Source organism: Mytilus galloprovincialis, chromosome 8, assembly GCF_965363235.1.
Source record: "Mytilus galloprovincialis chromosome 8, xbMytGall1.hap1.1, whole genome shotgun sequence".
Taxonomy (NCBI): Eukaryota; Metazoa; Mollusca; class Bivalvia; order Mytilida; family Mytilidae; genus Mytilus; species Mytilus galloprovincialis.
This window is the reverse complement of record NC_134845.1, coordinates 15264594-15280405: the sequence shown is the minus strand read 5'-3', so window position 1 is coordinate 15280405 and position 15812 is coordinate 15264594. Positions and strand designations below refer to the sequence as shown.

Below are 15812 nucleotides of genomic sequence, written 5' to 3'. Positions count from 1 at the left end.
TTATGAGAAAGAATAGTAATATCAGTGAAAATGGTGATTTTATCCCTCTGAGTGATTCAGCTCTTTGATTATAGACATGACAGAAATACTATGAAAGGAAGGTTTTCTAAAAAAATCCCTGCTTTATTCAAATTGGATAAATTAGATAGCAAGAAGTGCCAGTAGACTTTGATTCAATTTGTAAGGCATAAATGACTTGAAGACCCTTTACAAGTTATCCCCAATAAATGTTGATTGGTTGACAAATACATGTATGTCATATTCTTTAATTTATGCAAAAGTTTTTTCCTCAGCCTTATATTGCATGTTTGTTGTCAAGTTTAGCATAGAACTCTAGTAATGTAGCAAGACATATATATGCATATGTTCCAGACCGTATGAGTATTTGGACCATACGCATACGGTCTGGACCGTATGCGTACTTTTTCAATATACGCATACGGTCGGACCGTACGCGTACGGTCTGACTAATATTAAGAATTTGGTCAAGTTTATTAGATACAAATGTATATAACAGATCAACATAACTTATATCTCAAATTAATATAAAAAGTTGAATAGTTATTGAAATAAAAACTTATTATTTAAACTATTTGTAAAAAATCAGGCTTATTTAATCTATTAATCTCCTGTACTTAGCATGTCAGTAATTCATTTATTACAGCCGAGTATGCTCATTGAAATTGAAGTTATCGGAAGTAAACATAATGTGGGAGGACAATTGTTTTAGAATATTTAGGAACTTTACAAAAACATGCATATGCAAAGGAACATGCATGAACAAAACATGTTAATGTTAAAAATATATGACGTTCCTTGTGGAAGCAAGTGTCATCTTCGGCCAGAGTAACAAAATAGGATTCACGGATATAAAATTAAACAAATTTTTAATTTTTAATGTTTGCTTATTCACTTTATCCAATGGACCATCTAATTGTAATAATAACAATTTGTATAACTAAAAATAAAAATTTTGATAAATGTTTGTTAACATTTAACCCATATGATCCCAATACATGTATGGTCAGCTGGACCGTACGCGTATACTCATACGGTCCGACCGTACGCATATGGTCGGACCGTACGAGTATACGTATACGGTCCGGACCGTACGCATACGGCCCAAATACTTGTATGGTCTGGAACATATATATACAAATGACAACAGTTAATTGTAGTATAGTACCATATAAATCATAACAATTTACATAAAAAACAGCATGTGTCCCAAGTACACGGATGCCCCACTCGCACTATTATTTTCCATGTTATAATAAATGGACTGTGAAATTGGGTAAAAAATCTAATTTGGCAAAACTTAAACCTGAAGACGGAAGAACGAACGCACGGAAAGATGCACAGAAGGATGCATGGAAGGATGCACGAACAGACGAACGAACGGACGGATGCATAGACCAGAAAACATAATGTCCCTCTACTAATATATGTCAATACCATGTTGAATGAAATCAACAGATTATTCTTTAATTTTATATGGGATGGAAAAACAGAAAAAATCAACTGTGATACACTGATTGCAGATATAAAGGAGGGAGGTTTGAAAATGGTTCATTTACAATCTTTCAACTTTTACCTTAACGTCGGTTGGGTGAGGTGATTTTTTGCAAATTTGAATGGGGACTGGCAAAATATTCTTAAGTTGATATTGAAAAAATTTGGAGGTGCAAGATCTTTTTTTTTACAAAACTTCAAACTTTTGGAGATTGGAAATCAACTCAGCAATCCTTTTTGGAAAGATGTCTTTCAAGCTTTACACTCATCTAAACCACATGTTAAAACTGATGTCGTGGAGTGCCTCTCACTTGATGTCTTGAATTTTGTGAAAGCAGAAGATTTCCCATTATATAACAGATAGGGAGTTGCTGGTGTGCAAAACCTCTGTCACATTTTAGACCTTCAAGGGAGAGATTTTTTCACTTTTGATCAGATTAAACAAAAAGTTGAGACAAATAACTATATGCACTATTACAGTTTAATATCAAATATCCTGATGGAGGTAAAACAGTGTATTAGGGAAAACACTGATACTGACTTAGAAAATGTTACTCCACAGGATAATTTTTGGAGAAAATGTTACTCCACAGGATAATTTTTGGAGAAAATGTTACTCCACAGGATAATTTTTGGAGAAAACTACTAGCAGTAAAAATATCAAATTCATATATAATAATCTTATTGTAAAATGTGCACATCCTCCAGTTGTAAAGTTTTCAAAATGGGAGGATGAGCTGCATTCTAACATTGAAGACTGGAAGAAATACTTTTGTATACTTCAGAAAGGTTGTAGAGATACATATCTGTATAATTTCCAATATAAGTTTTTACATAGTAAAATTGAGAATGGAAATGGGGAATGTGCCAAAGAGACAACAACCCGACCATAGAATTAATTAAACAACAGCAGGACTATTCCTACAAATACATTTTTATATAAGATTAAAATCAAAGATACAAAGTTATGTTCTTTTTGTAGATGTGAAGATGAAACTATTGGACATTTATTTAATGATTGTCAAGTGACATCAAATTTTTTATATTTCTTTTGTGCTTGTCTGAAAAATTTCTATGTTAACATTAAATTTAACAAAAAAAAAAATTTTTTTCTTGGTTTTGTAGAAAGCTTATTTTTAAATTTTCTTGTAATTTTTGCCAAAAAATACATATATAAATGCAAGCTAGAAGAAAAGCTTTCAAATGCAATTTAATTAAAAAATAGACTGAAAAACTTTTATAACTTAGAGTAATATACAGCAAGAAAATACAACAAAGTTTTTAAACTTGAAAAACTTTGGGCCCCTATATGCTAATTATTTATCCTGAATGGTAATCTTAAACAACCAAATTTATATCAATATATATCTTTTTGACCTATTCATGGAACAGAGCAAACAACATGTAATATATGCATAGCACATGTAAACCTTTTTTTCTATTAAACAATCTATAGATATTTTTATATGAAGAGATTGTGAAAAAGAGAGAAAGAGAGAGTGAAAAATAGAGAGAGAGAGAGAGAGAGAGAGAGATAGAGAGAGAGAGAGAGAGAGAGAGAGAGAAAAATTATATTTTAGTTTGTGTAAATCTTGATAAAACAATAGTCTTTTGTTGTTATATATTTGAAACCCTGTATACGTAACACCTTAGTCAGGTGTGCTGTAAGGGTGATGTAAAATACTGACTATTGCATAAAAAAAATAAAAAAAAATAATGCCCCTCTACTATCGTAAATTGATAAATAAAAAAAAAATCCTATGAGGGGATAATAAAATTGAGAAAAGAAATGGTGAATGTGTCAAAGCGACAACAACCCGGCCATAGAGCAGACAACAGCCGAAGGCCACCAATGGGTCTTCAATGTAGCGAGAAACTCCCGCACCCGTAGGCATCCTTCAGCTTGCCCCTTAGAAAATATGTATTCTAGTACAGTGATAATGGACGTCATACTAAATTTCGAATTATACACAAGAAACTTAAATTAAAAATCATACAAGACTAACAAAGGCCAGAGGCTCATAACTTGGGACAGGTGCAAAATTGCGTTGGGGTTAAACATGTTTGTGAGATCTCAACCCTGAGCCCCTATACCTCTAGCAATGTAGAAAAGTAAATGCATAACAAAACGCACATTAAATTTCAGTTCAAGAGAAGTCAGAGTCCGATGTCAGAAGATGTAACAAAAGAAAATAAATAAAATGACAATAATACATAAATAACAACAGACTACTAGCAGGTAACTGACATGCCAGCTCCAGAACTCAATTAAACTGATTGAAAGATTATGTCTTCATCATATGAATATCAGACACAATCCCTCCCGTTAGGGGTTTAGTATCATACTATCATAAAATATATGAGAAGAACATAACCCATGTCATGCCAACAACTGTTTTATGTTTTATCTTTTCAGATGAAGTAGAGGTTTGGAAATCACTGGTGATTGTGATTGTTATAGCTTCAGTTGGAGTTATTGTATTTATATCAATAATAATAGTCCTGATAATAACTTGCTGGCGGAGACATCATTGTTGTTTTCAGGGTAAGATCCAAGAATATACATTTTTTTTTACTAAGGTATTCAATGGTATTTGTGAAACTTTTATTATTTTTTTACTTGAAGTATTATTATTGTGAATTGATCATTTGAGACTACAATGCAATTTTAGTTCTTGCGATATTGAGAAAATTCCTTTTTATACGATATAAAAAATGTTAGTTTAGATTATTGCGATTATAACCCTGTCATTTTTTATTAGCTGAACAAGTTTTATGGTTCATTGATAAAAATTAAAGTTTTTATACACCCATTTACTGTACGAATTATGGTATACTGTTGTCCATTTGTCCGTCCGTCATCAACATGTCGTACAATCACTCAAAAACGATTTAATCAATTCACATGAAACTTTGGTGATTTGTTTATTCTATTGCTGTGAGCTCCCTTTAAATTTTTATAAGTTTACACTTTTACCTTTCTAAGTTATGTGATTTTATTCATTTAAAAAGGGGAGTACAAATAATAAGTGCTTCTAATAGTTTTTATTAAACTTTAGTGACTATTTTATATCTCTTAAAATAACTCCCTTTATTTTTATGCCCCACCTACGATAGTAGAGGGGCATTATGTTTTCTGGTCTGTGCGTCCGTTCGTTCGTCCGTCCGTCCGTCCATCTGTCCCGCTCCAGGTTAAAGTTTTTGGTCAAGGTAGTTTTTGATGAAGTTGAAGTCCAATCGACTTCAAACTTTGTACACATGTTCCCTATGATATGATCTTTCTAATTTTAATGCCAAATTAGAGTTTTTACCCCAATTTCACGGTCCACTGAACATGGAAAATGATAGTGCAAGTGGGGCATTCGTGTACTGAGGACACATTCTTGTTTTTTTATAAATTTCTGACATGACAATGAGGAGTTATAGAACTTTATTTTTTTTAAAAGTGACTGGCATATCATGCGCTCATGGCAAAGCTTTTTATTATGGTTATTTCTTTCTCAGATACAATAAGCAAAAATTAAGTCAACTATATTTGGTGCATGATATAGTTGCATGGTGTTCATGTTCATTTATCAATGACCTCATTTTTATCTTGGTTCAAAGGTCAATGATCAGTTTTTTGTCAAGCTTTCAACTTTTGTCGCAGAAAGCTCGACATAGGGATAGTGATCTGGCGGTGGGGGCGGCGGCGGCGGTGGCGTTAGCTAACTTCTTAAAAGTTTTATATTTTAGAAGGTGGAAGACCTGGATGCTTCATACTTTGTATATGGATGCCTCATGTTACGAAATTTCCGTCAGTCACATGTCCAATGTCCTTGACCTCATTTTAATGGTTCAGTGACTACTTGAATAAAGATTTAAGATTTTTTGTAATGTTAAGTTCTCTCTTATTATAAGTAATAGGATAAAGTTCTATATTTGGTATGTGCATACCTTGCAAGGTCCTCATGCCCGTCATACAGTTTTCAGTTGACCTCGACCTCATTTCATGGATCAGTGAACAAGGTTAAGTTTGGTGGTCAAGTCAATATCTCAGATACTATAAGCAGTCAGTGATATTGTTTGCTTTAAATTACCGGAGAGAATAAAGGCTTTTCCCCTGGAGAAGAATTCCAATTTGAAAAAAAATGGCTTAAAATTATTCCCCAAAAGACAAATTTTTTTCCCAAACAGTGCAGTCTCAGTAGTAATTGTGCATGAATACAACCTGAAAAACACTCATTTATACATTTTTCATGCCTAAAATGACTATATGTGCAGATTTGAGGGTCTATATATGCATTATCACTGACAATAAGGGGTCTTATTTCAAAGCAGGGTTTTACTCTTGAAATGGGGTCTGAAAATTGAAGTTACAGTCAAATTCATGGTTTATTATAAATTTCCCAATTTGATAAAAATGACGCATATTTTCCCAATAAAAATGGGTAGAGGTAGTTTTGAAAAAAAGCCAACAATATCACTGGCAGTAGGTCTAGTATATTTTGTGTATGGAAGGGCTGTAAGGTGTACATGTCCAACTGGCAGGTGTCATCCGACCATGACCTGATTTTCATGGCTCAGTGGTTATAGTTCAGTTTATGCTTTTGGTCTGTTTTTCTTATACTGTATGCAAAAGGTCTTCTATATTTGGTGTATGGAATAATTGTAAGGTGTACATGTCTAACTGGCAGGTGTCCTCTGACCTTGACCTCATTTTTATTGTTCAGTAGTCAAAGTTAAGTTTTTTTTAGTTTTGGTCTTTTTTCTAATACTTTATGCAATAGGGCAACTATATTTCATGTCTGGAAATATTTTATGTTCTATATATCAGTCGCACAGGTTTTATTTGATCTTGACCTCATTTTCACTGTTCATTGCTCAGTGTTAAGTTTTTGTGTTTTGGTCTGTTTTTCTTAGACTATAAGCAATAGGTCAACTATATTTGTTGTATGGAAGAATTGCTAGCTGTACACATGTTAAGTGTATGTGACAGTTGCAATAAAGCTCTATCAACATAATATCAATGATTAGTAAAGAAGGCGAGACATTTCAGCATGTGCACTCTTGTGGAATTAGGTATGTTAATCAGATACTATCAGCAAAAGGCTAACTTTATTTGGTATAAGTTATTCTATCAGGGTTACTATTACCTTTACTTTATTTATATGGTGAGGTCACTTGGTATGAATACTTCATATTTAATATCTGAAATTAAAGACTCAAGATATATTCAAATGAAGTGAAGGAGTTTAACATGTTTAAGGGCTATTTAAAAAAAAATGATGCCAAAGTGTGACAAACATGGTAAAAAATAAGTCATTGCTAATCTTTTTTCTATCATTTTTCTTTAATCCAGAGACATTCAAGTTTACAAAACTATCAAGGGTTAATGCAAAATAATAAAAACAAAAATTTTAACAACCTTTTACTCATAAGAATTCATCAACTTTTCAAAGGAAACAACAACATACTATTATCAACTTACAAACATAAATAAGAATATAAATATCAATGTAATTGTTTTTGTTGTTGCAATAAAAAAAAAAAAAGGTACTAAATGATTTTCCTGCATTTTTTTTTTTAACTTATATACAGTTTTTTTCTTTAAATATGTAAATTACACCAATTTTTAGTGTATTCTTTAATATCTTATTTCAAAAGTTTTTATATCTCTTTGCAAAAGCTTTAATTTTATATAAAAATTATAAGGAGCAAACACATATGATCTCATTACATCCTTTGAATATTTCACACCAATTGCTTCAGTCAATTCTAAGTTTTCTTCATTTAAAAAAATACAAACATATGTTTTTGATCCTTTTGTTACACTCCTGACATATATTTTCAGTAACTATAAGACTGTTTTTTAATGGAATGTTTAGAAAATCAGTAGTGATATCTATTTTAAATTTACAATCTCACAAATAAACAAACCTATTAGATATTTGATTACATATTTTTTAAATTTCTGAGCAAAGAGCAAACTTTTAACATGTTTAATGAGAGTTACACTTTACACTTTTAAGAATCTTTGGTAAACAGTGTGCAGAAAATCACTTTTACAAGACAGATCGGCTTTCTTGTTACATTGTAAAGATGTTACAATTATTTTAATAAAGAATCATGTTGAATTTTGTTATAGATAAGCTACATCAGAAACTTGTTAGGAGTGTAACAAATGTTACACTCCTGACCATAATTTATTACTACCATATTTTAACCTGACACTGACCTGAAATCATGTAGAGTCTTTATATTTAACATATTATTTTAGTCCAAATTAAGAACAGGTTAAATTTTTTTATATATTTCTTACATATTTACAAATTTTGCTAATGGTCTATTAAAAAAAAAAAATGGCTTTCCTTCAAACCTTTCCAGTCTCTTGTTTGATACTTTATATATTCTGTTTTTATGTCGGATAATGTATTATGATAAGTTTGTTCTTACTACCATTGATGGTAGCAGTATGTGCTCTGTAAAAAAAAATGTCCAAAAATGTACCCGAAAATGTCAGGAGTGTAACACTTTAAAATGTTTAAGTGTAACATTCATGTTACTTTTTATAGAAACAATATTGTTATTATTGGTTTTCTTTTTCTGGAATTTGAGTGTGAACACCATCTGTTGCAGATTATCAGTAACACACATTATTATGGCCTTTATTGCTTGTTTATGCTCAATACTTGTATGTCAGGACAGTAACACATTTAAACAAGCTAGTTCAATTGCAATTTTAGTTCAAAAATTTCAAAAGAATGATGTAGACTTGTATTTTGTGTTAACATGGTTAAGCTGAGGTGTAGTAATGTCATTTAATAATAATTGTCAGCTTGTTTTTCTTCCATTAACTTACCTTTGCTAATAAGATTGAAATAAGGCATTTTTTAGGCAGTTAAGCTGCCTTATGCGAGCACCCTGGATTTGTGTTCTACCCAATAAATGCTGAAATACGTGCCATTGTTATCATCTAGCTGGCTACTATGTTATTTATAACTTATTGGACAGCTTTTTCATACTTTTCATTCTGGATTACAAAAAAATATGACCAGAAAAACCTTAAATGATCGTCGATTTTCCCAAAAGCTTTGAAGTTGCACATAGGAAGTAGAGCACATTAGGAATCCTTATGTAGTTTATTATCCCCTGAGCTTTTGGCTAAGATGTCAAAGAACAAATGTATGAAATATTTAATCGCCGTAAATCTCTAAAGACAAGGTATTAAGATTTCCCAAATTGCAAAAGTCGTAGGAATATTGTTTGTCGTCAATACGTAGTCAACTACGTCAGTAGTCTATTAATATAAGTTCAACTGATCAGGCTGTTGGCGGCAATTTTGAATTAGAAGACGATAATTTCGTATCTTTTCAATTTGGACGCAGGGGTTCAAATTAGCGGTTGTCCGAGGTCTGCAACATTCCACTTTTGCAGTCGGACTTTCTACTTGGTTACTAGCTACGCCCGACATGCCCGACGGACCTTGAAAGAAAATAAAAAATAACTTTGCAAACGTTTTTACCAAAGTTTCGATCTAATAAACGATCTCAAACTTATTTTCATCATTACTATTTATGACAGCGATGTTCAATTTGTGCAACCGCTAGCTTTATACAGAAAATCGTCGACATATAATGTGTAAATCCGAGTAAAATCGTATCTAACTATCTGTCAAAAACAACATTGAAAACAAAATGGCTGCCGCGAGAAGACAATTACAATACCGGATCCGATTCCGGAAGCGGATAAGGGTAATCCCGGGTTTTGGCTATTAACTAAAAAAATCCAGACAGGTGACAAAATACATCTTTGCATGGTAAAGAAATATAAACACTAGAATTGAAAACCAAAACATATATGTAAAAGAAAGAAAAAGCAGAAAATATTTTGTACACCAATTTTAATGTCAAAGTCCAATACAATGTGACAGCTGGGAACAGTTTATCTGACAATATATATGTTCCTGGTAACAGTATAAATTTTCTTTATCAGTGATAAATGTTGGTAATGCATGGCCTTTGTTAGTCTTGTATTATTTTAATTTTAGTTTCTTGTGTACAATTTGGAAATTAGTATGGCGTTCATTATCACTGGACTAGTATATATTTGTTTAGGGGCCAGCTGAAGGACGCCTCCGGGTGCGGGAATTTCTCGCTACATTGAAGACCTGTTGGTGACCCTCTGCTGTTGTTTTTTATTTGGTCGGGTTGTTGTCTCTTTGACACATTCCCCATTTCCATTCTCAATTTTATGTTAGATGCTTTTAAAGTTAAACATATTACTGCAATTTCAAGGGGTATTTTTTTCTTCTCAATTTTGATAGGTCATTTAAAATAGCTGGAAGTTTCTTATATAAAAAAAAAAAGATGTGGTATGATTGCCAATGAGACAACTATCCACAAGAGACCAAAATGACACAGACATTAACAACTATGGGTCATTGTACGGCCTTCAACAAGGAGCAAAGCCCATACACTATAGTCAGCTATAAAAGGCCCCGATAAGACAATGTAAAACAATTCAAACGAGAAAACTAACGACCCTATTTATATAAAAAAATAACAAAAAACAAATATATAACACATAACAAACGACAACCACCGAATTACAGGCTCCTGACTTGGGACAGGCACAAATAGTGCAACTATATTATATGATACCTGAATGTAAGCAAATCATATGATATATAGGTGGAGTCCATTGGGCCACTCTACCTCCTCCTGTTTGATAACTTTGAAACGGATGAGATCCCCACCCCTCAACCATATACATTCATGTATGTCAGAGACTAAATAACTAATCAAATGAAATATAGGGGAAGTCCCTAGGATCACCCCACCCCTCCATGTTTTAGAACTTGGAAACAGTCGAGATCCCAACCCCTAAACCATATTTATTCATGTATGGGACAATATATATATAATCAAATGAAATATAGGTGGAGTCCCTGGGTGTCACCCCACCCCTCCTGTTTGAGAACTTGGTAACGGTTGAGATCTCCACCCCTAAACCATATATCTTCATGTAGGGGACAATTTAACTAATCAAATGAAATATAGGGGGATTCCCTGCAGGTCACCCCACCCCTCCTATTTGAGAACTTGGAAACGGTCGAGATCCCCACCCCTAAACCATATATATTCATGTATGGGACAATATAACAAATCATATGAAATATAGGTGGAGTTCATGGGGCCACTCTTCCCCGTCCAGTTTGAGAAAACGGTTGAGATCCCCAATCTTAAACCATACATATACATGTATGGGACAATATAACAAATCAAAGGAATAATAAGGGGGTCCCTAGGGTCACTGTAAACCCTCCTGTTTGAGAACTTGGAAACATTCGAGATCCTCAATCCTAAACCATATTTATTCATATATGGGACAATATAACTAATCAAATGAAATATAGGGGGATTCCCTGGGGTTCATCCCACCCCTCCTGTTTGACAACTTGGTAACGGTCAAGATCCCCACCCTAAACCATATATATTCATGTATGGGACAATATAACAAATCATATGAAATATAGGTGGAGTTCGTGGGGCCACTCTACCCCTTTCTGTTTAAGAATTTACAACGGTCGAGATCCACAATCTTAAACAATATATTTTTATGTATGGGACAATATTACAAATCAAATGAATTATAAGGGGGTCCCTATGGTCACTGTACACCCTCCTGTTTGAGAACTTGGAAAAATTCGAGATCCTCACCCCTTAACCATATATACTCATGTATGGGACTATATAACAAATCAAATGAAATATAGGGAAGTCCCTGTGGTCACCATACCCCTCATGTTTAAGAACTTGGAAACATTTGAGATCCTCACCTCTAAATTAAATTAAATATAGGGGGAGTCCCTGCAGTCAGCCCACCCCTCCTGATTGAGAAATTGGAAACAGTCGAGATCCCCACCTTTAAATTAAACCATATATATTCATGTATGAGAACTAATCAAATGAAATATAGGGAGAGTCCTTAGGGTCACCCTTCCCACTCCTGTTTTATAACTTAGAAACAGATGAGATCCCCACCCCTCAACCATATATATTGATGTATTGGACAATATAACAAATCAAATGAAATATAGGGGAAGTCAATAGGATCACCCCACCCCACCTGTTTGAAAACTTGATAACGGTTGAGATCCCCACCCCAAACCATATATATTCATGTATGGGACAAGATAACACATTAAATGAAATATAAAGGTAGTCCCTGGGGTCACCCCACCCCCTCTTGTGTGTGTTTTGAGAACTTATTTAAGATTGAAATACCAACTCCTAAACTAAACCATATTCATTCTTGTTTGTCATTTCAAAAAGATTGAATGACATACAATGTCAATCTCATGGGCGTCACATATGCATGTCACTTTGCTAGACCTAACCAATGTGTACTAGACCTTGTCCAATTTCAGGCGACCATGGGAATGAATAATTATGGGAGCTTTGTTTGGAAGACTTCCTAACAGCATTATGTTACAATCATTTTTTTGATAATTAAAAAAATTTATTGATGGAAAATAATTAGTAGGTTTAAAGAATTTACCTTAATTATAATTTGAATTATTTCTGGTCCCATAAAAATTTCATTTTCATATGGCTCATTTTAAAGAAAACATATCTTTCAAGCCCAAGAATGTTTGACCAACTGTTTTTATAATTACCTGTCATTTTATTCCAAACTCCAGACTTGGGGTGAAGGTTGGGAACATTTACATTTACTATGGACAGGTTAGATAGACCTCACCTTTGATCCTTGTAGTAGTAAACATTTGTCTGATTTGTGTCTCATAACTTTTGTACTGTTGAACACAAACTCAGTTTTCTTTCCAGGGAAGCAAGTCCATTCATACTTTTACAAGCTCTTACTAAAGTCAACTTGAACTACTAACAGTCAACTAATACCAACGTTAACTATCAACTAGAAGAACTGCAACTTGTATCACTGCAGACTCATGACCATGAAAAAAATATACCTGATATATGCGTTGCTTTTAAAAACTTTGTCAAAATATGAATTATTTGCCTTAATGATTAATTCATTAAATGAACATAAATGTACAATATATGAATGTTTAATGTTTGTTCTTTTTAAAAATCTTTAAAAAAAAAATTGAAGCAACATTGCAACAGTTTTTATAATTATGTTTGGCTTGGTTTTTGGTTAACTGCCTACAGCGCTTACAGTGCTTTGATTTTGTGTTACACTCCTGACATTGAAGTATTGAGCATACAAAAGCAATGAAGGCCATAATAACGGCATGTTTGTTACTGATAAAATGTAACAGGTAATGTTTACTGAAATTCAAGAAAAAACAACAACTATAACAACATTGTTTCTAAAAAAAAATACATCTTAACCCAATTGTTACACTCCTGACAAACTTGGGTAGTCTTCTTATTGTAACCATAATATTCCAGTAGTAGAATTTCAGGGTCAACTGGATGCACCTGTGCCAAGCTATGATACTAAATAAAAAACATAAACCGTGCAAGATGTACAGAAACATGTTATTTCACCTGCAAAGACATTTCCTGGCAGCATATTGACTTTTACTAACATTTTTAGCTCACCTGGCCCACAGGGCCAAGTGAGCTTTTCCCATGACTTTGCGTCCGGCGTCTGTCGTCCGTCGTCGTTAACTTTTACAAAAATCTTCTCCTCTGAAACTACTGTGCCAAATTAATCCAAACTTGGCCACAATCATCTTTAGGGTATCTAGTTTAAAAAAATGTGTCCGATGACCCGGCCATCAAATCAAAATGGCCGCCACGGCTAAAAATAGAACATAGGGGTAAAATGCAGTTTTTGGCTTTAACTAAAAAACTAAAGAATTTAGAGCAAATCTGACATGGGGGTAAAATTGTTTATCAGGTCAAGATCTATCTGCCCTGAAATTTTGGGATGAATCGGACAACCCGTTGTTGGGTTGCTGCCCCTGAATCGGTAATTTTAAGGAAATTTTGCTGTTTTTGGTTAATATCTTGAATATTATTATAGATAGAGATAAACTGTAAACAGTAATAATGTTCAGCAAAGTAAGATTCACAAATAAGTCAACATGACCGAAATGGTCAATTGACCCCCTAAGGAGTTATTGTCTTTTATAGTCAATTTTTAACAATTTTCATAAAATTTGTAAATTTTTATTAACATTTTCCACTGAAACTACTGGGCCAAGTTCATTATAGATAGAGATAATTGTAAGCAGCAAGACTGTTTAGTAAAGTAAGATGTACAAACACATCACCATCACCAAAACACAATTTTGTCACGAATCCATCTGCTTCCTTTGTTTAATATTCACATAGACCAAGGTGAGCGACAAAGGCTCTTTAGAGCCTCTAGTTTTTTTTACACAAACTTATTTGACATACCTTATGTGGCTCATAGAAATGTAAATATATGGAAGAATTGAACAATAAATCATAGTCAAGATATAAAAGTCGGATGAAAGATATTGTTTGGTATTGTATCTGCCCTTATTTATTCTATATCATCAATGAATGCACATGCTTTCTTGTAAATGTCACACTAAAAGCGTTACACTCCTGACATTTTGAGGTACATTTTTGGACAATATTTTTGAAACAGAGCACATACTGCTATTATCTTTGGTAGTTAGGACCAACTAATCATAATACATTATCTGACCTAAAAACATTACAGATATAGTATCATACAAGAGACTGACAAAGGTTTAAAGGAAAGGCATCATTTTTTTTGAAATAGCCCACAAGTGAAAAAGGGGAGACACAATTTTCAGCTTGTGTATATATAAAAAAGAAGATGTGGTATGATTGCCAATGAGACAACTCTCCACAAAAGACCAAAATAACACAGTAATTAACAACTATAGATCACTGTACAGTCTTCAACAATGAGCAAATCCCATATCGCATAGTCAGCTATAAAAGGCCCCGAAATGACTAATGTAAAACAATTCAAATGAGAAAACTTAAACAGCCTAATTTTTTACTCTTGTTGTATATGATAACATTATTTTGTAGAGATCTACAGTTCTAGTAAAACCAATTCTTCAAGTAAAATGGAAATGATTGAAATACCTATAAATTCTACAAACACTGAATCATCCAGTGGTGATACTAATGATAATATGACATACGAAACACAGTTATCTGATAAAGATGTTAACAGTACTAGTGATTTAAGTTCAATCAGTATTGACACAATTAATAAGTCTGATTGTAAAAACCAGAAAGGTGAAAATGTGACAAAAATAAATGAAGAGGAGGAAAGAAAATCTATTCCTGATTCTTTAGTAGATGCTAAAATGGACTCTTGGGTGGCTAGATTGGAGAAGGACATTATCAAAGAGGAACAGTTACTACTGATGAGTAATAATAATGGTATATATGTCTACTTTTATGTTTTGTACTATTGGGATCTTGACAGGGCTTCTAAAAAAAATATTTGAGCCAGCCAGACATTTTTATGCCCCACCTACTAGAGTAGAGGGGCATTATGTTTTCTGGTCTGTGCGTCCATTCGTCTTTCTGTCTGTCCTTCTGTCTGTTCGTCCTGCTTCAGGTTAAAGTTTTTGGTCAAGGTAGATTTTGATGAAGTTGAAGTCCAATCAACTTGAAACTCAGTACACATGTGCCCTATGATATGATCTTTCTAATTTTAATGCAAAATTAGTGTTTTGACCCCAATTTCATGGTTCACTGAACATAAAAAATGATAGTGCAAACTTCAGGTTAAAGTTTTTGGTCAAGGTAGTTTTTGATGAAGTTGAAGTCCAATCAACTTGAAACTTAGTATACATGTTCCCTGTGATATGATCTTTCTAATTTAAATGCCACATTAGATTTTTCATCCCAATTTCACGGTCCACTTAACACAGAAAATGATAGTGCGAGTGGGGTATCCATGTACTATGGACACATTCTTGTTCATTCCTGTTTTTATCCCTTTAGGCAGGATATAGTAACATTACCCCATAACAAAAGATGGACCATAGGATAAAGCCATTAAACTTTTAAAGGACAATAAACTTCATAGACTTTATTCTTATTAGCTTTTATGTATATATTTCACATACATCATGTTGATCATTACATTGTTAACTAGTGCATTGTTCAAATTGGCATAATATCTGCATAATTATCAAAGTGTTTTAGTCAGTAGAGGACCAGGTTATAGTTAGTTTTTTATTAGCTCACCTGGCCTAAAAGGCCAAGTGAGCTTTTCTCATCACTTGGCGTCCGGCGTCCGGCGTCGTCCGTCGTCCGTCGTCGTCCGTCGTCCGTCGTCGTCCGTCGTCCGTCGTCGTCCGTCGT

At 33.4% G+C, this 15812-nt stretch overlaps 1 protein-coding gene across 12 annotated transcripts in view; it reads left to right on the top strand.

Moving 5' to 3' along the window:
- The window catches only part of LOC143085149 (uncharacterized), a 50298-nt gene that overhangs the window by 21550 nt on the left and 12936 nt on the right, over positions 1-15812 (top strand). For all 12 annotated transcript variants that reach the window (XR_012981255.1, XM_076261343.1, XM_076261339.1 and 9 more), the window contains 2 exons: positions 3929-4057; positions 14520-14879. Coding sequence is in view for 11 of the 12 variants with exons in the window: in XM_076261343.1 (XP_076117458.1) it covers positions 3929-4057; positions 14520-14879 (489 nt within the window). In the remaining variant the exon portion in view is untranslated. The remainder of the gene's footprint in view (positions 1-3928; positions 4058-14519; positions 14880-15812) is intronic.